Genomic DNA, 22,424 nt, shown 5'->3' with positions numbered 1-22,424 from the left:
AATAATTTAATACACATTCATGGAAAAATATATTAAATATATTAAAATGCAAGTCAGTGATTCAGATCACTGCTGTTTAGGCCAGCAGAGAAGGACTTGCTGACCCTGACGGCCCACCACTGCTGATTTGTTTTCAGTAGTGTTGGATATGTTCAGTAATCAGTGACTGAAACTATTTATTTATCGTATTTTTTTCCATTTGTTGGTCCTCTGTGAGAATTTGACTATAAGAGATTCAGTGTTTGATGATATTTGTTAAATTGAAGTGTGTGATGCTTCAGGAGAGACAACACACAAGAGTGCTGCTTACTGTTTGATAGTTTGAATAGAGTTTTTCAATGTTAATATTGAAATTGTTTAAATTAAAGACACAATGAAAATTTTCTAAGGAAACTTGCAATGGAGAAGTAATTGCATCACTGCCTTGAAACCCACAAATGTGTGTGTGAGAGATATCTGAGATATCCCCAGATCAAGCCACATATCAAACCCCATAGTTTCATTATTGAGCTATTTGTAGAAATTCAGTTCTCTTCAGGTTTTAGTGGAAGACAAAAGTACAAAATGCATTTGATGTTAATGAAAGACTACTAAATGTTTGCATTCTGTCATAATTACTAAAAGTAATAAGAAATAAATGAATAATCTAAACATTTTTTATCTAATTTTTAATGATCATTTTTATTATCCTTCCATGAAAAAGCATTTATGCAACATTTATTATCTATATGAAATAAATGAGGAAATCATAAACCCTTATTTAAACAATGCTGCTCTGGAGATTCATTATTTAAATAGAAGAGATGGTTTGGTCTCTGAAACCTATTGGCCAGATGAAATGAATCAGCAGCAATGCTAGTGTTTTTGTACAGTGTTTCCTCACATTTCTGCTACAGTGCTCTTCGGGCACAGTAATACACAGCTGTGTCTTCTGCTGTCACCCCAGAGAGTTTCAGATACGCCATGCTGTTGGAATTATCTCTGGTGATTTCTGTTCTCCCTTCAAAAGATGTACTATATCCAGTTTTACTGCCATCAGTATAGATGTACCCCATCCACACCAGTGGTTTGTTTGCCTGCTGTCTGATCCAGTGCATTTGGTAGCTGCTAAAAGTGAATCCAGATCCTCTGCAGGAGAGACTCAGCGTGTCGCCAGGTTTCTTCTGCACTGTTGTTTGTAATGACTCAAGACTTTGACATTTCACACCTAGTAGAGTAAATAAAATATTAGATTAATCAATATTTAATACAGATACCTGCAAATAAACAACTTAATCAAAGGTTAATTAAGAAACTCACTAATGAGGCTGATTAGTAGCAGGAATAAAGAGAGTGGGATCTTCATTCATGGCGAGTGTTGATGAGACTCAATTGCTCCACTTGGCTCAGCTTCACATAAATACTGCAGTGACACTCAGCAATCTGGATTTGCATCATGATGCCAGAAACCATTGACGTTGATAAGCATTCTCTGTCAGAAGCTCATTGGAGCAGTTCCAGGGTCAGTGAGGTGGTAACTTTGGTACAGTGACTTGACTGAAAACTTCTGTGAGGTCAGTCTTGAAAGTGAAGTGTTGAAATCTTTACTTTGTTCTGGGTTTTAGGGCCTTCTACATGATTGGCTTGAGAAGAAAGAGACAGATAAGGTTTAAGCAGGCTGGGTTCTAAGACACAACCTCACCTTTTTTTCCAAGGAATAATGGGTTAGCCAGCCATGGGGAAGCTAAGACAATATTAATGGGGTTATTTGGTGAACTGGTGACCATGAATGACTGAGTTTCCATGTTTAATATATTCATGTGCATCTGAAGGAGATGGTGCATTGAGTTCCCTCCCCTCCTCTCAGTGGGGTGTCATGTTGCCTTGTTCCAGCCATTAATAGCCTGCATTTGTCTTTAGTTACTTATGAAGAGCCCCTAATCTGTTATACAGCCCTTGAAAAAAATAAGATACCACTGCCTTGAACCCTACTGAAAACCTCTGGAATGTCATCAAGAGGAAGATGGATGGTCATAAACCATCAAGCAAAGCTGAGCTGTTTGCTTTTTTGCAAAAAAGAGTGGTATAAAGTTCCCCAACAGCAATGTGAGAAACTGGTGGAGAGCATGGAGCCAAAACACATGCAAATCAGGGTTATTCCACCAAATACTGATTTCTTAATGTTATTTAGCCAAAGCATTAACACTTTTTTTTTTTTTTTTTACAAATTATTTGCATTTTGTTTTATTTGAGTTATTAAAGCTCTGCAAATACTGCATGAGTTATTTTGATATGTTGCCATTTCCTTTAAATATCCACTCTAAATAACAATAGTTATATTTTGAATTTAGGAGAAATATTGTCAGCAGTTCACAAAAAATGAAACAAACCTGTTCATCTTACCAATACATGAACCTGTAAGAAAAAAACATAAGAAACTGATTATTTTGTAGTGGTGTCTTTTTTCCAGAGCTGTAGGTCACTTTCAAAAGACTAAGCTGGAACAGGTAATAAGTATTAGTTCTAGGCAATTAAATAAAATAAAATAAAATGATGCAATTAAATAAAATAAATAAATGATATAAATATATGAATTTGTTTTTCATATTTCTTTTGTAAATCATTTTATGGTAGTTTCACTGTAAGAAACCACAGGCAGCAGGGCAGCTAAAAGAACAGGTGCATCCTGTTTGTATAACAATCATTAAACTGTAATGCAAATAATATTCATAAATGTATTTAAGTTTGTCAACCTTCTGGAATTATAAGGGCATCTGCATGAACTGTAAAATGTCTGATCTTCAATTAAAAAGCAAACAAATAACTACACTTGTTAAAGTCAGTACACTCTGTAAACAGCCAGCATAATCTCTCCACTGTGCAAATGGACAATGGGTTTTAAACACTACTGATGTCCTTGTAGTGGCCAGTCACCTGCAGCTTAATTCAATGTAATTAATGACTCTAGGACTCTTTTTAAGCATTTAAATTGATAAAAACCTTTCAGTTCAGAGTCCAGATCTTTAACTAATTGATATGCAGTAACTAATTATTAAGGAACTCAGTGTTTTTAGGGAAGGATGGCCTACAATTCCTCTTCATCATGAAAATCACAACAAGAACGTTATTAGTCAAGGTTATTACTGATTAAATAAGATACCTACTGCATTGTGTGTTAGTGATAGGTTACAGTTAGACTATTTGAAATGCACATTTTCCTGGGTAAAGTTCCTGTTCATAGTTTCTAATCTCTTACCCCAGCTGTAAGTATCAGAGCCTAACATACAAATACACTCCAAAACTGCTAAGCAAATCAACCCAAAATATCTCCACTATGCAAATGGACAATGGGTTTTAAACCCTACTGACATCCTTGTTAAATAAATTGTGAAAATTAAAATCCTAATTCATATATACTGTAGCATCTATGTATGTTTCTTGAAGTTGAATAATCTTGCAGATTATTATAACCTCAAATGTGTGTGTGTGTGTGTGTGTGAGAGAGAAATTGTCAGATTATGCCCTCCGCTGACTATGTGGTTAATTGCAAATAATTAAATGAATATAGCAAACTAATCCGAGTCTGAGAAATCAGACACATAGATCAGGATTTACTGACATATTTTACCATGTAAATCACCAAGCTATGATTACAAAGTGGTGCAAATTCAGCGTTCTATATATCCACGAATGAACAATGACTATTAATAAATAGATGCGTTCATCAGTTAATTGTAACGTACCATTTCAGTTTCATAGTTCTATGAGAAAGATAACATTGAGGTTGTGGATGAGGGGGTCCCACTGGGTGAAGGTATCAATGTCCAAACACACTCCATACACTCCTTCATTAATTCAATGAACACAATGTATTTTGTCACCCCACCCATGCCCATCTGAACACCTACCATGAAGGGATGCCATGATCTCATCTACTCCCACATGCCATGACCGGTATTATCATATAACTCCTGCAACACAAAGACCAATGGAATACCAGGCTTTTTTGTTTGAATAAGATTAATCACATTAAACCATATTAACATGTATAACACAGTACCAAACAGTGGGACTAATATCTTGTAATATAGAGTGACACAAATGTTTAGAATAAAAAAATCTTGTAAAATCTGGATGAATAAAATTAAGTAAGACTGAGGGACAACATGAGATTGTACAATTGTTCAATTGTTCAAGTTCTGTTCTTCCCTCAAAGTCTTGAGGGAAATTACACAGTCGGATACAATGTAATGATGTGAAAACTTTATTTGACCTATCATTAAAAGCACCAATATAAAAGTACTTGCCATTCTCTGAGTTGAGGGTAAACGCATCTCTTCATCCCTGGAATTTTGAAAAATGAAAAGGACACAGAGCTGTGAATGACAATAAAACACAAAGAAAACATGTCTGAGAGAGTACACAGCAAACAGCTATGATATGCGGAAGTATAACTTACAATGTCAGGATGTTGTGGACTCCCTATGTTTGTGGCGTCATCAGAACTGTGGTGAAGATCAGGAGATGATGCCACGGGTAACAACTTTTGTAGCTGCTGTTGTGTGCATTTCCTGGATAAAAATGTTTATAAAGTAAAAAAAAAAAATTAAATTCTCAAACTTTGTTTCTTGTATCTTTGATTGCTTGTCTCAGTATACCACACCTGTTGATATTTGCATTATTATAAAGCACTTTGCACCACACAACATAAAATTTAGCCAACTGCACAGGAAAGCTTACACCATCATTAAGTTGTGGCCTTTCATCGTCAGAACTGATGTGGTGATCTTGTGTGGATATGGCCCTCTTCTTTGAAAGGGAAGTCTTCAGGTTTTGTATCACCTGGCCCTTGGCTGCCTCTTTAATTCTGGCTTGCACTGCCTGCCAGAAAATGTGTACTGTGTAGTTTAAAAAAGAGAGAAAATATGGACAAGAATATATTCACAATGTGAAAGAAATCCTCATGCATTTTGGAGAGGCGTGCTTTTGTGAGAAAAAAAAAAAAAACTGTCTTTTCTGGTTCTTTTCTGCTGGGCCATTTTATTTCATGCCAATTATCGTCGCTGTCAAGGTCTGGCTCGGATGTCACTTGGTTAATTTGTTGGTCAGAATAACCAACAATGTGCGACGTACTTTCCACCTTTACCGTTTTATTAAAGAGGTAAAAAATAGCGAACTGGAACGACATTTCGACCGCTAGCACCGCGCACCTACATTCAAGTGAAACGAGCAAGCACGCGCGGTATAAATTTCGTCCCCAACTCTGATTGGCTGACAAGGAAAATCAGGAAACACTTCACCCAGCAATTCAAAAGTTTCAATTTAATTTAGAATCATGACAGCAGAAATTTTCAAGTCAAACGTCATCATGGCATCAAAACGAAAACTGAAGAATCATTTGAATGATGATGATGATGATGATGATGATGACCCACAACCGACTCTTAACAACAAAATATAGAAGACTCCCGCAAAAACAGGTAAGATGACTGTCATCATGTGAATGTTATATATTATATGATTGATTTGTACAGGACTTATTACCAATTATTTTTATACAGGAGTAATTCTCTGATTATTGTCATGATTTCTTTTTATTGTTTGTTCTGTAAAGAAAATCAGGGAATGTTTGTTTAATTGCAAGGTTTGTTTTGTCCAAACAACCAACCAACAGTCAAAAACTTCTCCAAAGAAGTTAAATAAAACAAACAAACAAATATCAAACAAATATATATATATATATATATATATATATATATATATATATATATATATATATATATATATATACAAATCTCATGTTTGAGAATAGATCCACAAAATATTTTACACATAAAGGTAATCTACTTAATTTCAGCTACTTGTGGGCAGGGGTGTGTTGGTGATGCGGGGTAGGGGGGATTAAGCAGGGAAGTTGTTTTGTTGTTGTTGTTAATGCTAGTAAAAGGCTTTAAACATTTTAAGATAGCCCTCTCATTTGATTGGCACAAGTTCTTATAATAAACTTCTTTTTTTCTGAGCTTGACACCCCTACTTTAGTGGCCCTAACTGTAGTGCCCTGACAGTCATAAGGCCACAAGTCTCCATAAAGGATTCTATTGAAAACTTTTAAAACATAAATTTCAAATTCAATAGTCTTTATTTGTTTTCATCATATTGTCATAAAACTTGTTGTTTAAAAAATACATTTTTCTAATGGATAGATCATTGTTTTTCTGTTTTGTTTTTTTTAACAAGTTTTGACTGCAGTGTACAGTATCTGCAGAAACTGAGGCCCTGTCCACACGAACACGGGTATTTTTAAAACCGCAGCTTTTTTTATGCGGTTTGGCCGTTCATCCACATGCAAACGCAGCATCAGGTCACTGAAATCGAACATTTTTGAAAACTCCTGCCAGGGTGAAGTTTTTTAAAAACTCCGGTTTCAGTGTTATCGTGTAGACAGAGAAACCGGAGATTTTTGGCTTGTGACGTCAGTGTACGCGCCGTTGTTTCCTTTGTTTGATGTCAGATTGTGCGCCACTGTCTTCTTTGTTTACATGAAACAAGTCTGTGCAATGGCGGATGTAGCCAAAATATTGCTGCTGATAACTGCGCTAACAGGGCTTCTAACATGTATTCAGATACATGCCCAGTTTTTCCATTACATTGCGGAACAGAGATGTCAGAACGCAATCCTACGCCGGTCACTGCTTATGACAACTCTCCCTCGACACCCATCTCGCCGCCATCGTCGCCGGTTTTGAACTCTAGTTGGTGGGAGAAGTTCGAGAATGAAATGGTCATTTCTGAAAAATGGCGAGAGAATTTTCGCATGTCAAGGACATCGCTGTTGTCTTTGAGTGAGCTGCTTCACCCACACATTGAAGAAAAGACAACTGTAATGAGATCACCTGTCAGCGTTGTAAAAAAAGTTAGCTGACATGGGGAGATTACGGAAGACGGCAAACGCCTTTGGATTGTCAAGACAGGTGGTGTCAAAAATAGTAAGGCAAGTGTGTGAAGCTATTACAGTCCATTTGGGCCCTGTCTATATACAATTACCTGTCACTGAGTCCAAAGTAGAGGAACTTGTAGCAGGCTTTCACCGAGCCCATGGCATCCGTCAGTGCACCGGTGCTGTGGATGGGACTCGTGGAAATAAGACAGCCATGTCTTATGCTATGGATTACTTGAACAGAAAGGGGAGATTCTCTCTTAACATTCAGGCTGCGTGTGACTACAAGTGTTCATTTTTTGATGTCATTGTGAAATGGCCGGGTAGTGTCCACGATGCCCTTATTTTTGCAAACTCCATACTCAACACACATTTGAAAAATGGCACAATCCCTTCCTCAAAAAAACAAATTCTAGAACATGAGGAACCCATTCCAGTTTTCCTTCTCAGGGACCCAGCATATCCTTTGCCTAGGCATATCCCTACCTGATGAAGGAGTATGAAAATGGGGGGAGCATTGTTCAGGAACAGTATTTTGGACTGTCCTTATGTCAAGCTAGAATGTTCATTAAATGTGCTTTTGGCAGACTGAAAGCACGGTTTGTGTTGGACAGGGAGATGGACATTAATCTAAATGACCTTCCCTTTGTCATCTGTGCCTGTTTTGTGCTCCATAACTATTGTGAGGTCACTAAGGAGATGATGGGCGAGAACATCAAGTCAATTCAGCATGACAAGGACAACCAGCCAGACACACAGACTTATTTCAGAGCCGACTGCATCACAGGAGAGGGGAAGAGGGTCAGGAGAGTGCTTACAGAATTCCTTGATCCATAAAATGACTTCTTTCTGTTGGCTGCTTATACCAGTCTTCTCTGCACTGTATGTGTGTGTTACATGCCAGTCAAACCTGAACATGTAAAAAAGTGTGTTAAGTTAAACGTTTTTTTTTTTCCATTCCCACAGGTAATCATTGTTAACACAATTTTATTTAAAATGAAAGCTGTATGTGGTTGTCATGTTCTTGAGATTACAGCACTTATAGCACAGAGCATTAATCTTATGTTAAATAATAACATGGACATCTGTACAGTTTTTGAACTTTTTTTTTTTATTGAATAAATTTTTGATATTGTTGGCACTGAAACAGCCACTGCACAAAATGTTATAACTTGCCTGAATACTGTTTCAGCACAATTTAACAAATGAACTTAATGAGCATTGTCAGCTCATTTTGGTGTCACCAACATCCACTTAAAATAAAATAAAGTAGCATAACCTGACCTCATAACCTAAAATTGAGGGTTAAATAAAGTAGGTGGCAAAATCATGTTGTTGGCGGGCCAAGACAGCAACTAAGAAACAAAATCAAAAACCCATGTAATGAGGAAGGCACTTGCAAATTACAAGATAGTACAAAATGAGCTGTCTTTACAGAAAAACTTTTGTACAACAAAATTTAAAAGGTCTGACAGCCCATTAAAGACTTCTTATATTCCAGTGCTAGCTGTTTTGTATATAGAATATCGGAGCTGCCTAACAGCTAACACAACACATTCAACAACTCAAGAACAGGTGGATTTCAGCAACAGTCTTTAAACACAAAGTTTTACTTAGTCATGACTCTAAAGTATATTAATAATAATAAAAAAACAATAAATAAAAATGAATAAAATACAAAGATGCAGCTCAAACCATAGCCTTCTAATGTTTTGTGGCAAGAATTTCAAATGTCATCCAGAAAAAGGGCTTGTGTGATGGAAAACTGCCCGTATCTCTGTACAGGTGAGGTAGAGCCAGGTGTGTGTGGTGATAGACTTATAGTAGTGTTTGGTGGAAATGTGGAAGGTGTAGTGTTGGGTGGAAATGTGGCAGCTATAATGTTGAGTGGTGGTGTAGATGCATAGATGCGTCCATAAGGGCCCCTGGTTTGGTATGGTGGCACGTTGAATGGTTGTGGTAGTGGATGCATTATAACTTGTCTCAGTAGTGAAAATCCATCTGCAATTGACTCTCAAGACTAGTAGATAATTTCCTGAAATTTTCAGAAGCATGCCTCTCCGATGTCTCCATCATGTCCAAAATTCTCTTTTTCATCTGGATGTCTTCTTCGACTGCATACAGCAACTGTGTCTCAGCTGGAAGCTTTCTTTTAAGTCTGTCCTGTTTGTGTGCTTTGAGTTTTGCCTTGAAAAGAGTAGATTAAAATAATTTTTTCAAGCTAGCATACATAATGTTAAAACTACATAGGCAAGAATGACAATATACATTACAACGAATAAGTTAGCCACATAACTACATGTGTTGTGGTTCACAACAACACCATTGGTGGAATATAACCAAGTATATTTACTCAATTACTGTACTTAAAGGGAGAGTCCACCCAAAAAACACAATTCTGTCATCATTTACTCACCCTCATGTTGTTCCAAACCTGTATGAGTTTCTTTGTTCTGCTGAACACAAAAGAAGATATTTTAAGTAATGTTGGTAACCAGAGAGTTGACGGCACCCACTGACTTCCATTGTATTTTTTCCTTCTATGGGAAGTCAATGGGTGCCATCAGCTGTTAGGGGACCAACTTTTTCAAAATATCTTATTTTGTGTTCAACAGAACAAAGAAACTCATACAGGTTTTGAGGGTGAGTAAATGATTTTGCATTTTTGGGTGAACTATCCTTTTAAGTACAGTTTTGAGGTAATTATATTTTGGGTATTTCCATTTTGTACTACTCTGTTTTGAAGGCAAATATTGTACTTTTTACTCCAGTAAATTTATTTGATAACTCAGTTATTACTTTGCAGATTCAGAATATTAATACTCAACAGTATAAAAAGTAAGATGAGCCCTACCTTTACCAAATGTTTCACTAAAGAGATGAGCACATTAATACATCAATACTTAAAATCCAGTAAAAAAAAAAATCTGTTATTCTAAAAGGGGCCATTCTGCACTTTTACTTTTACTGATATTTATATTCTTCTACACAGTACTGGTAGGCATATAGAGTTAGTCTGCAGTTTACTTTTATAAACATATGCATTTGCTTAATGATCAACGATTAAACGCTAAAATACATGAAGTAGATCTCTTCTCTCCTTCACCACCGAGGGGGCCAAATTGCTGCCGTCAGACTCTTGAAGTTTATCAGACACAGAAGACATTTCCACAAACGACAAGTCAAGTGTAGATGAAGATGCAGAATCCGATCTGCAATGAGAAGCCGTAATAACATCTGTCGTTTCTATACCAGATGAAATGGTAGTCGTTGCTGGTGAACCACCCCTTATCAGCTCACATACTTCAAAGTAGAGTAGAACCACTCTGCCGTGACTGCTTTTCCGACCGGAGTCCACCGCTTGTCTGTATTTCCCCCGTATCACCTTTAGCTTGCTGGTGATGATGGCCCTGGTTATATCCTCTTTGCGATGAGGAAAATCTGTGTTTTTTCCTTGAGGGTACTGCTCAAGGAAAAGAGCTAGGACGTCAGCGTACTTGGACTGACAAGACTCCCAGTCCACGTTTTCCTGTGTTTTGGTATTTTTATATTCAGTTGTGACATTAAGAAATAATTTTACTTCATTATCAGTCCACACATATGATTCTCCCCTTCCTCGGTGTGCCATGTTGTTAGCCTAGCAGAACCGGTAATAACATTTTTCTCAGGCTTCTGATTGGCCAACATGGCTTTACGGTTGAGATTATATTGCCACCTGTTGGTTTGGCATGCTCTTGACAGTGCTTCAGACTGCGTTTTTGCGTTTTCATGTGGACAAGATTTTTTTTTAAAAATGAAGGAGGAAAAACTCTGTTTTTAAAAATACCCATGTACATGTGGACTAGGCCTCAGTCTATGACCCGGCTCCACGAGTCCACTGAGAATCAGCTGAATCAGTCTATGACCCGGCTCCACGGGTCCACTGAGAATCAGCTGAATCAGTCTATGACCCGGCTCCACGAGTCCGCTGAGAATCAGCTGAATCAGTCTATGACCCGGCTCCACGGGTCCACTGAGAATCAGCTGAATCAGTCTATGACCCGGCTCCACGAGTCCGCTGAGAATCAGCTGAATCAGTCTATGACCTGGCTCCACGAGTGCACTGAGAATCAGCTGAATCAGTCTATGACCCGGCTCCACGAGTCCACTGAGAATCAGCTGAATCAGTCTATGACCCGGCTCCACGAGTCCGCTGAGAATCAGCTGAATCAGTCTATGACCCGGCTCCACGAGTCCACTGAGAATCAGCTGAATCAGTCTATGACCCGGCTCCACGAGTCCACTGAGAATCAGCTGAATCAGTCTATGACCCGGCTCCACGAGTCCACTGAGAATCAGCTGAATCAGTCTATGACCCGGCTCTGCGAGTCCGCTTTTTCTCTGCTATGTTTAAGAACTGCAATAATGTTAATGTATAATATATAATGTTCTGTATTGTTTCATAAAAAAAAACCTTGGACTCATGAATCATGAGTTAATATGCAGAATCGGATCATTTAACTGGGGTGAGTCAGTCAGGTCCCATCTCAGAGAATTAAAATGATTCCTGCTGCTGTAAATGAACACAAACTGCTGGTATGTTGTTGGGCTGAATGTTTCAGCATAAATGGTTCAAATGCAGGATTTCATTTGCATGACACGCCCACTAGAGATATAAAAACATTCACAGAGGAACAGCTGAGATGAGAAAAAGCTTCCTGTAAGACTCTGGGTGTGTTTCATGCTGTCAGGTTCATCACTACTCTTTACTCATTAGATCTCATGTCTTTTTAATCCATCACTGTGTATCACTGTAACTCAAGCTGAATGCGTATTAATGAGATGTTAAAAGATGATTTCATATACACAGACTGCAGACACACAGGGAAATCAAACACCATTTTGTTCCTTTGACCTCCTTGGATCTGAAAATGTGGGTTTATCATGTGACTAGAGCAAGTATGTGTTTTTGTACTGATGTCTAAGGGGAAGTATCACTGTGTGTAGTATCCACTTCGAGCGCAGTAATAAACTGCAGTGTCTTCTGTCCTCATGCTGTTCATCTGCAGATACACCTGCTTCTTACTGTCGTCTCTGGAGATGGTGAAGCGGCCCTTAAAAGTGCTGGAGTAATATATGTAACTACTACTGTAGATGCTTGCAACCCATTCCAGTCCTTTTCCAGGCGCCTGTCTGATCCAAGCCAGGTAATGGCTACTAATGTCTAATCCAGAGGCTGTGCAGGTCAGTTTATGAGACTGATCAGGTTTGATGATCACTGGATCAGACTCGGTCAGTGTCTGACTGCAGGAATCTGCAAGAACATACAAACATTTATGTTCATGTTAAAAAAGCAAATATGAAAATCCTTAAAATGATGCTCTATATGAAATGAATAATTATACTAACATTGAATGAAGATTGCTAAAGAAAAGTAACTCAAAACACTGCCTAGTCCCATCTCAAAGAATTAAAATGATTCCTGCTGCTGTAAATGAACACAAACTGCTGGTATGTTGTTGGGCTGAATGTTTCAGTATAAATGGTTCAAATGCAGGATTTCATTTGCATGACACGCCCACTAGAGATATAAAAACATTCACAGGGGAACAGCTGAGATGAGAAAAAGCTTCCTGTAAGACTCTGGGTGTGTTTCATGCTGTTTCGTTCACACGAGAGAAAGCTGTCCTCTCTATGCATCAGAAATCAGTAACAGTCCTGTATTGAGAATAATTTCACCTTTATCTAAAATACAGCAGAAGCAGAAGACCTCAGTGACAGAATAAGTAAGGAATAAAACACATGGGGCATGATGTTGTATGAAAATAATCAAGGACAGGGTGCTGGGATACAGTAGCATGTGTGGACGTGTTTTGTTCTTCTAATACCTCTCTCTGTATCTTGTTGTTTATTGACTCAACATTATTGGAGGAATTATTGTATCAATTTGAACTCAGTTATATGAAGTAAAAACTGCTTTCAAACATGTGAAACAGATGGAATGTTAACTGGACATTCAGACATTTTTCATTTCAAACAGCAACATATTCTTCATAACAATGAACTGAGTAAACTTTTTATTAGTTTTTGTTAAATAATTAGCTGAGTGTTTAGACTGTAAGTGTTTGTAATGTGGGAATTAGTTACTTGGTAAAATGTTGTTTGTTATTTAATTTAAGAAGTGAATTGCACTGCAGCTTGTCGTGTCACTGTGTGGATCACGAGCGCAGTAATACACAGCTGTGTCTTCAGTCTGCATGTTCTGTCCCCCTAAGGTCACAGTGTTACTGGAAGTGTCTCAAGAAACCACAAACTTGTCTTTAAGTGAATCTTTCTTATTAACACTGCCATTATAATAAATGGTGTTGATCCATTCTAAAGCTTTTCCTGCAGGTTGTCGAATCCAAGCTGTTCCATAGTGACTGCTGCTATCAGTAATAGAAGCTCCAGACACTTTACAGGTGATGGTTAAAGTGTCTCCTGGCTTTATAAGCAGTGAGTCTGGCTGGATGAGCTCAGTAGCACAGAACTGTGAAAAGAGAAAAAGAAAAGGTTGACATGTCCAACTGAAAGGATCAGATGAAATAATAAAGCTTGAATCCAAACACTCACAGGGGGCGAGAGCCAGCAGCAGCAGTGGAGCTGAAGCTAACATGTTTGTGTTGAAGGAAGACTAATGAGCAGTTGAAAACTGATCTATTTCCAGTTCCCTCAAATTCATCTGAATCTCTGCCGTAATACATGAAAATAATAATAATTAGATAAACAATCCTTTATGTCATTATCAGTCATGTGTAAGCTGCACTCTAGAGAATTACATTAACACAGAAATGATTCTCATGTCAAATTTGACTCTGACATGGTGAAATACTGCAGTGTTTTCTGAACAGCATGAACTACATTTAACATTATAATCAAACCGTTCAATAGAACATGATGTTCATTCTGGTATAGTCTGCACTCTAGAGGCTTTAACTGATGAATCCAGAGAGAAATAGCTGAGAAGATTCTAGATCAGGTGTTTTTAAATTCTGAAGAAGAATTGTAATCTCTAGTGAGCAGAAGGCAAAGCTGAAATCTAATATCTATCAACAACTCAACAGTGAAACTATTCTCTATACTTCTTCTTCTTTCTTATTCAAAAGTTTAAAATGATCTTCTTCAAGAAATTGAATCAGGAATCAAACAGGTGACTTGTCTTCTGTAAATTGTACAACTGTACACTCAGTGTTCCTGAAATGACATTTGTTCTCTTGTGGACTCCTGAACACATAAAACCTGCAGATGCAGACAGAGAAATTTAACTGCAATTTATTTAGAGTCATGTAGAGAACCAGAAAATGAACATTGTTGATGCTGTTAAAGCCAAACTGCCAGTATAAAAGTACAGATATAATGGGTGATCAGAAATGGCATCACTTGGTCTTTAGAGAGTCTGAATGGTGGGTAAGATTTTCAACATTTCAAGAAAACATTAAACTGTTTAATACACATTTATTTATTTCTGGATTGTAATATAATCAATTGTAAACAAAATCTAATTGAGCTTTTCAATAACCACAGAACATAATAGATAAATGATAACAGTACATGTGACTTGTTCAAAATAAACACTGTGTGAAAATGTGTGTCTGGTTTTAGTACAGCTGCTTCCTTAGATCCAGTCACTGTGGCTTCTCGAGCGCAGTAATAAACTGCAGTGTCCTCTGTCCTCAGAGTCTTGACCTCTAAGTACTGTGTTGTACTTAGAGGTCAAGACTTGCTGAGACATCTTTTGTAAAGGTGAGCTGGTTCTTCACAGTCTCTGTATATATTGGTTGATTTTTGCCAGCATCCATCTGGCCAAGCCATTCCAGAGCTTTCCCTGGTTGCATGTAGTACTCAGTCATATCAAAGCTGTGTATCTTACAAGAGATCTTCACAGTTTCTCCAGGTCTCTTTACCACAGCAGGAGACTGGTCCAGTCTGATCTAATCACTGCTGACACCTAGCAGATAAAACATAACAATCCAAGATGATCACGAACACAGACAAGATATTCTGAGGGTAGAAATATAAAGTAAAGTAGTCTCAGGTACCTTTGGTTATCATTATAACAAAGATGTAGTAGTGAGTGACCCTCTGCCCCATCATCAACCTCTTTGATTCAGTCGTGTGACACAAACTTCTGGTGAGCAAGAGGCTGATTTTTTTTTTTTTTATAATACAGGACAAATTTGCATAAAAAAACTTAATCTATTAGATTTCATAGTTTCATGAATCCTTCGTGAAAACAAGTGTGCTGCTGCCCCCTAAAGGTGATTTTTATATTCAGGCGTTTGTAGTAGAGATCCTGACAAGTACATTTCGTTTGATCTCTCATCAGAGATCTCAATGATCTCTCATTCTGTGCTGCTGAATAGACTCTGTGTTTCCAAATTCAGGAATTAACTATTGACCTGTAGTGTTCTTGCAGCTGGGCATAAGAAATAGGAAGAATAAAAGCATGAATAGTACAGTATATAGACAACTAGTCATCAGAATCATTGTCCTGGAGCTGATTTGCCAAGACATTATAATGTAAATGTGATAAATAACATGGGAATTATTATTAATATTAATAACTACTAGAAGAGATTGGAATAAAGAAGAAGATCTCAAAGCTGAGTGTAAATAGATGTTGTTCTTTATAATAAATGTCTCTGCAGCTTCCTGCTGAGGGAATATTTACAGCTCATGAGGACGTCCTTGTGTAAGTTTTTGTACAGCTCTGGAGTCTGTTGTGTCAGTGTGAGTCTCGTGCACAGTAATAAACTGCCGTGTCTTCAGCTTTCAGACTCTTCACATCTAGGTACAGCATGTTTTTAATGGTGTCTTTAGTGATGGAGAACTGGCCCTGCAGTGACAGAGTGAATATAGTGCCATAGTGCCATTGTCAATACATTGACAATCCACTCCAGTCCTTGTCCTGGTTTCTGATAGATCCAGTTCATGTAGTTGCTTCCCACTGAGAATCCAGAGACAGTACAGGACAGAGTGACCGACTCTCCAGGTCTCTTCACCACAGAAGCAGAGATCAGGAACTGTCCATAAGAATCTAGAAGAGAAGAGTAGAACTAGGTAATGGTATCTTATAATGATTATAATTCTAGTAATTATCTTACATAAAAAAACTTACATGAAATGAGTAGTAATAAAATACACTGTCCTAAAATCATCCTTCTCTGAGTTCTGCTTCACCCAGATTTAAAGTGTATGGAGTGTTATCTATCACAGAGCTCACTGGAAACTAGAGCAGCCAAGAACATGCTGTTTATACACGACTCTATTTGAATAGGGAGTGTCCATGACCACTATGGAGGTGTTCAATCCACAACCACATGCTGCTCACTGTATAGCTATCTGAATGATAAGGTAACTTTATAAATCCCTACAACAGAATGTTTCTCTATCAGAAATGGAACACAAGTCAAATAATTTTTGAAGATGCCTTACATATCTAATGAACACCTTAGGAAACGTTCAAGAACCTGTTTTACTAAATGTAGCTATTTAATTTATATATCCTATAAATTCATAGGAATCATTGTGTGGTAGATTACAACAGTAAGAGGGTTTATCTAGAGGAGATTAAAAATCAGGAGAACAATCTCCTGAACATCAGCAAGACAAAGAAATTGATAGAGGACTACTAGTCCTGAGTGCCTGAGTCACTTATGATCAACGGGAGCCAAGTGGAGAGAGTGGACAGTTTCTGGTTCCTAGGTGTTCACATCACCCAGAACCTGACATCTCTACAGAGGGTGGTGCAATCAGCTGAGTGTACACTGAGCTCCCTCACTTGGAGTCTACAGCAAGTGGTGCTGGACCAAGGGCAGGAAGATAGTGAAAGACCTCAGCCATCCCAACAATGGTCTCTTTTCTCTCATGAGTTCAGGGAAACACTTCCACAGCTTCATCCTGCAGGTCATTCAGGCCCTCAACCAGGAGAACACCTAGAGCCTGGACTTTTCTAGACTTATGCCATAACATCCACTACCTCAGCTGGACTAAAGCACAATTGCACAATAGTAAAATTGCACTACGTGCGCTTTACCAATAAATACAACATTCTATATTTATATTCATCATTCCATTCATACCACATCACTGTATCTTATACAAATCCAATCACTGTATTCAGATATTTCTGTACTTTTCTTTACTTTTCCACCATAGTTCCCCTCTATATTCCCTATATGCCCTATATTTTCTATTTTATTTTATTGTATCTCATTTGTATTATCTTTATTGTTTTACTCTAGTGATAGTTATATTAGTGTTAATTAATTTTTAAGGACAGTCCTAAAAAGCATTTCACTACATGTTGTATTGTATATGATTATGAGTGTGACAAAAAAAAAGTTTGAATGTGAAAATTGTAATTTGAATGGTTTATTCACTCAGACTGCCTTCTCATTGTCTTGTATTAATAATAAATTGCTGTTACTTACTTGGAGCTTTACATAAACAAACACAAGTGGAGAAACTCAGTGCCAGTAAGTAAGGAATAAAACACTGGGGAGGTTTTGTTATAGAGAAATAATCAGCAATGAAGTTATTTCTTGTTATTTCAAACATTATTTCAGCTAGAAACAGTCCTTCCCTCACCACTTGTCCTGCTACTGAGTAAAACTCCTCTGTCTTGAAGACTTACCCATACTGAAAATAAAGTCACAGCTTTAACCCTGACCCTGATACTGGAGACTTCTTCCAACAACTCGATATAAACATCTCTTTACAGAAAACGTCCTCATATCAACAAATGCTTTTGACACCACTGACCACACTATTCTACTTGATAAGGTAGAACATGTTGGTGTTAAAGGAACAGCCCTCTCAGGTCTTAATTGACTGACCGTTATCAGTTTGTAGATCTAATTGGTGACTTCTCTATGCATACCAAGGTTATGTTCTGTGTTCCACAAGGTTCTGTCTTAGGCCCACTGCTTCTGTCCTTATATATGCCACCCCTTGGTGCAATTATTCGTAAACATGGTATTAGCTTCCACTGTTATGCCGAAGACACATAGCTATATGTTTCAGCTAAGTCAGATGAGAGACACCAGCTCATTAAGATTGAAGAATGTGTAAAAGACATTAGACAGTGGATGCTTACTAACTTCCTCCTGCTTAAATCTGACAAGACAGAGGTCATTTACTTGGACCACATGCAGCTAGAAGTAAGCTTTCTGATTGCAGAGTAACAGTGGATGGTCTTTCTGTTTCATGTCCAGCAGTAAAAGATCTTGGTGTGATTATTGACTCTGGTCTTTCGTTTGAAGCTCATGTAGATAATATCACTAGGGTAGCCTTCTTTCATCTTAGAAATATTGCTAAGATAAGAAATATGTTGTCACTTCATGATGCAGAAAAACTAGTTCATGCTTTTGTTAGGTTGGATTATTGTAATGCCTTACTGTCTGGATGTTCCAGTAGTGCCCACTGATGCTGTGGATGGATCTGTGTGGACAGCCTGTGACCCAGGAGACAGCCGTGGACAGAGCCATTTGGGGACTTTAACACCATCACAGATCTCCCGTTTCATCTGTCACCTTCTGATAGCAAGGAATTAGTGTCTATAATGAACTCAGAAACTACACTGACTTAATAGTTCCTCATAGGCCCATGGTTACTGTTGTAGATAGGACATTATTTACACTTACATTATTTACTGTCCAGTGTCACCCAAATGAGGATGGGTTCCCTTCTGAGTCTGGTTCCTCTCAAGGTTTCTTCCTCATTTCATCACAGGGAGTTTTTCCTTGCCATTGTCACCTCAGGCTTGCTTATTAGGGATAAATAGGGATAAAATAGTTTAATAATTTAATTTAATATTTCTTTTTTTTCTCCTTTCTGTTTCTCTATTTTTGTAAAGCTGCTTTGAGACAATGTTCATTGTAAAAAGCGCTATGCAAATAAATTGAATTGAAAAATTATCTTCTAATAACATTATAAATATTGAAACAGTTTACATCTAATACACTAAGAAAAGAGTTAAAATCTAATTTGTAATTTTAATTATTACCATTTATTTGAGATAACATTTGAAATAATAAATGAAGAAAAAAAAAATTATTACTAAATATCAACTAAGTAAACACTTGTATTATTTTTTGATAAATGCTGATCTAGTTGTTTAAGCTGAGTTTATGATAATGTGGGGATTAGTTACTGTGTAAAATGTAGTTGTGACGGTGGCTGATATTTCTCTATATGTAGCTGTAAGGTGAACATTTTGCATATTCATTTACCTATTGTTTTGCTGGTCTTCTACATGTTTTTATAACCACAGTGAAAAATGTTCTTTGGTGCTTAAGTTACTTTATATTTAATTAAAACTGAATAAGCAACTTAAATTTAGTATATAAATGACTTTCAACCTCTAAACTGTAACACCCAGAAGAACATTCTGTTTTGTTCAGAAACTGTCATTTTTTCTTCTGTGTGTTTAAAATAAACTGAAATTAATTAAAGAAATAATTCAGGTCACAAATCATCACTGATTCATTTAGTCAGGAGCTCATGCCAACAACTTGTCTGTTATTAAATCTTTGTGAATGATGGAATAATTTTAAGTATCTGCTTCTCTTTTTTCACTTATCCGTTTCAAATAAACCACATGGAGGAAAACCCTTTACCCAGTAGACATTGAGAGGAGTTCTCTAAAATGTTTTAGTCTTCAATGTTTCACATAAACCCATAATATGAAATGTTAACATTTTAAACTTGCAAAAGAAATTAAAGCATTCACTTAATCAATTAATCTGTAAAGCTCAAATCTAGCAGAGGTTTCACATCATCATGATAATGACTGAGGGACGAAGAAGGATAGAATGTATTTTTTTATTTTGTTTTCATAAAATGCTTCATATCTGGTGTAAATATGGTAATATGTAGCACAAATCATCCTAAATTATGAAAAATCAATACGTGTCTGATAATGAGTGATAGTGAATGAGTCTCATACAGAATGCAGTTTGTGGATTCACTTTTTTCACTTTATTTGTTAAACTCTGCTGCCTCCTTCAGTTGTTTCAATTATTGCACCTCACACTGTGAGAACAGACTGTGTGTTAAACACAACACACTGCTGGAAACATGCTGTATTATTCCTGAATCCACTCAGTAAACACTGATTCAACTGTTGGTTAAAAATGTAAAATAAAGAATTAATAAAGGTTCAGAATGAACACTCTTTCAATAATGTTTTCTTTTTTTATTTGAAAATTACTTTGTGTGACTGTTTTAAAATGCTGAAAATGATTACAGCTTCATTCCAGTGAAAGAAAGTGAAAGTGTGACTGAGATGATTTATTAGTTGCATTGAGAGGATGTGTGTAACATGTCTCATAAGGTTTTTGTAAGAGGAATCCACTATTCTGTCTCACTGTGTGTCGTCGAGCGCAGTAATACACAGCTGTGTCTTCAGTCTGCATGTTCTGTCCTCCAATTGTTATTGTGTTAGTAGAAGTGTCTCTGGAGATGCTGAACTTATTTTTCAGTTTGTCACTGTAAGCTGTATCCCCATCACTATCGATGTATCCAATCCACTCCAGAGCTTTTCCTGCAGGTTGTCGGATCCAAGCTGTATGATAGCTTGTAACTGAATATGAAACCTTGCAGTGGATGGAGAGACTCTGGCCTGGCTGGACTGTCATGGAAGCAGGCTGAGTCAGTTCCTCACCATGTACATCTGTGGAGGAAAACACATGGTGATATCTCACACAATATCTGCTGCACCTTTATTCTTCATCTAGTAAATGAATGAATTTGATAAAGCACTCACAAGAAGCAGCTGCCAGCAGGAGCAGTAGAGATGTAGAGAACATGGTGTGTGTTGTTTGTACTGGAGTCTTCTCTGTTCTCCAAAGTTTAACAGACACCATTACATCATATAAATAGAGTGAGATCCAGCTCTGATGCTTGGATTTGCTTATCTGCTGATGATGGGAGGAGAATGTATCTGAAATGTATTCAAATGTTGTCAAGTTGTCGAATCCAAGCTGTTCCACAGTGGAAAAGAATTTGGTTGTTTGTTGTTATTATTATTAATGATATGGATGTTTTGTGATGTAATTAACAGTTCCTGTGATGGTCAGATTGAAAACTGATCTATTTCCAGTACACTTAAATTAATCTGAATTATTACATGAAATTAATAATAATTATATAAACAATCCTTTATGTCATTATCAGTCATGTGTAGGCTGCACTCTAGAGAATTACATTAACACAGAAATGATGCTCATGTCAAATTTGACTCTGACATGGTGAAATATTGCAGTGTTTTCTGAACAGTATGAACTACATTTAACATTATAATCAAACCGTTCAATAGAACATGATGTTCATTCTGGTATAGTCTGCCCTCTAGAGGCTTTAACTGATGAATCCAGAGAGAAATAGCTGAGAAGATTCTAGATCAGGTGTTTTTAAATTCTGAAGAAGAATTGTAATCTCTAGTGAGCAGAAGACAAAGCTGAAATCTAATATCTATCAACAACTCAACAGTGAAACTATTCTCTATACTTAATCTACTTTATTATTCAAAAGTTTAAAATGAAGAAACTTTTCAAGAAATTAAATCAGGAATCAAACAGGTGACTTGTCTTCTCTAAATTGCCACTAGGTGTGATAGACAGACAGACAGACAGACAGATCTAAGAACAAAAACTACAGCAATATAAGAAACATAAATGAAGCATATAAATCACAGTTTAAAAGGGCATGTGTAACATGTCCAGGCTGTACACTCAGTGGTCCTGAAATGGACTCTGGATCCAGCACTCTGACCCGAATAACACACTTCCTAAAAGATGAACGAGTGACTGAATACATTATCATGATTATTGTCTCATGATACTAAGCAATTATATTTTTATTTACAGTGTAATATATATATATCCTTACACCTCTAATTCCAGTAGTTTTGGTTCTCTATTGATGAGAGCACAAACATTTGTTCTCTTGTGGACTCCTGAACACATAAAACCTGCAGATGGAGAAATTTAGCTGCAATTTATTTAGTCATTTAGAGAACCAGAAAATGAACATTGTTGAAGCCAAACTTACAGTATAAAAGTACAGATATAATGGGTGATCAGAAATGGCATCACTTGGTCTTTAGAGAGTCTGAATGCTGCAGAACAAAAAGACATCCTTTGCACATCCTTTTAACCAATAGACTCAGGTCTGTATTTTGGACATCCACAGGCTGGTTTTGGAGGAGCTGAGGATGAAAACGCTGTCACATTTTTACAGTTCATCAGTTCAGCTTAGTGGCTGTGTTTAATAACTGGAGTACATGCAAGCAAGAGTTGAGAGTTCTTGTAACTTAGTCATTTGCGTCACTTCACAAACAGAAATGTTCCAGTACAAAGGTTTGGATTAGTAATGACTTAGGAGTCTATTAGGAATTATTTATTATTAACAGAAACAATTCAACTGACACATAATTCTACACATAACTTCTGTGCAAAATCTCAGAAGTGAAGGAAGTTGTGACATT

At 37.1% G+C, this 22,424-nt stretch overlaps 1 protein-coding gene and 3 gene segments (V, D, J or C); all 4 read right to left on the bottom strand.

Moving 5' to 3' along the window:
- Positions 1–890: 890 nt before the first annotated feature.
- Positions 891–5,167, bottom strand: LOC131370429 (immunoglobulin heavy variable 3-74-like). The segment is given in 2 exon segments: positions 891–1,207; positions 5,113–5,167. Coding segments are annotated over 2 exon segments (372 nt in total).
- Positions 5,168–7,912: 2,745 nt separating this feature from the next.
- Positions 7,913–10,676, bottom strand: LOC131362284 (uncharacterized). 3 transcript variants are annotated; one of them, XR_009206155.1, is made up of 2 exons: positions 9,771–10,676; positions 7,913–9,103 (listed from the first exon to the last, which is right to left on the bottom strand). XR_009206155.1 is itself a non-coding variant. In XM_058404229.1 (2 exons), exons 1-2 carry the CDS (start codon positions 10,542–10,544, stop codon positions 8,900–8,902), a joined length of 528 nt encoding a protein of 175 aa, XP_058260212.1. In that variant the 5' UTR covers positions 10,545–10,559; the 3' UTR covers positions 8,067–8,899. The 3 variants fall into 3 exon arrangements, 2 of the variants coding, with proteins under 2 accessions (XP_058260212.1, XP_058260203.1); XM_058404229.1 differs by having other exon boundaries at positions 8,067–9,103; positions 10,221–10,559; XM_058404220.1 differs by having other exon boundaries at positions 8,070–9,103; positions 9,996–10,559.
- A 1,213-nt stretch (positions 10,677–11,889) lies between these two features.
- On the bottom strand, positions 11,890–12,404 carry LOC131370421 (Ig heavy chain V region 914-like). The segment is given in 2 exon segments: positions 11,890–12,209; positions 12,305–12,404. Coding segments are annotated over 2 exon segments (372 nt in total).
- A 7,656-nt stretch (positions 12,405–20,060) lies between these two features.
- LOC131342163 (Ig heavy chain V region 914-like) lies at positions 20,061–20,770 on the bottom strand. The segment is given in 2 exon segments: positions 20,061–20,609; positions 20,703–20,770. Coding segments are annotated over 2 exon segments (465 nt in total).
- Between the last annotated feature and the right edge of the window lie 1,654 nt (positions 20,771–22,424).

This window comes from Hemibagrus wyckioides, linkage group LG02, assembly GCF_019097595.1.
Source record: "Hemibagrus wyckioides isolate EC202008001 linkage group LG02, SWU_Hwy_1.0, whole genome shotgun sequence".
Lineage (NCBI taxonomy): Eukaryota > Metazoa > Chordata > Actinopteri > Siluriformes > Bagridae > Hemibagrus > Hemibagrus wyckioides.
Note: the sequence above shows the minus strand (reverse complement) of the source record. Positions and strands in the feature narration are given on the sequence as shown.

Excerpts from the sequence above, each read along its gene's own strand:
- LOC131362284 (XM_058404220.1), bottom strand. The coding sequence starts at position 10,544 with ATGGCACACCGAGGAAGGGGAGAATCATATGTGTGGACTGATAATGAA. Across the intron at positions 9,104-9,995 it reads AGAGAAGAGATCTACTTCAT|GCAAAACTCAAAGCACACAA; the intron begins GTATTTTAGCGT and ends ACTCTTTTCAAG.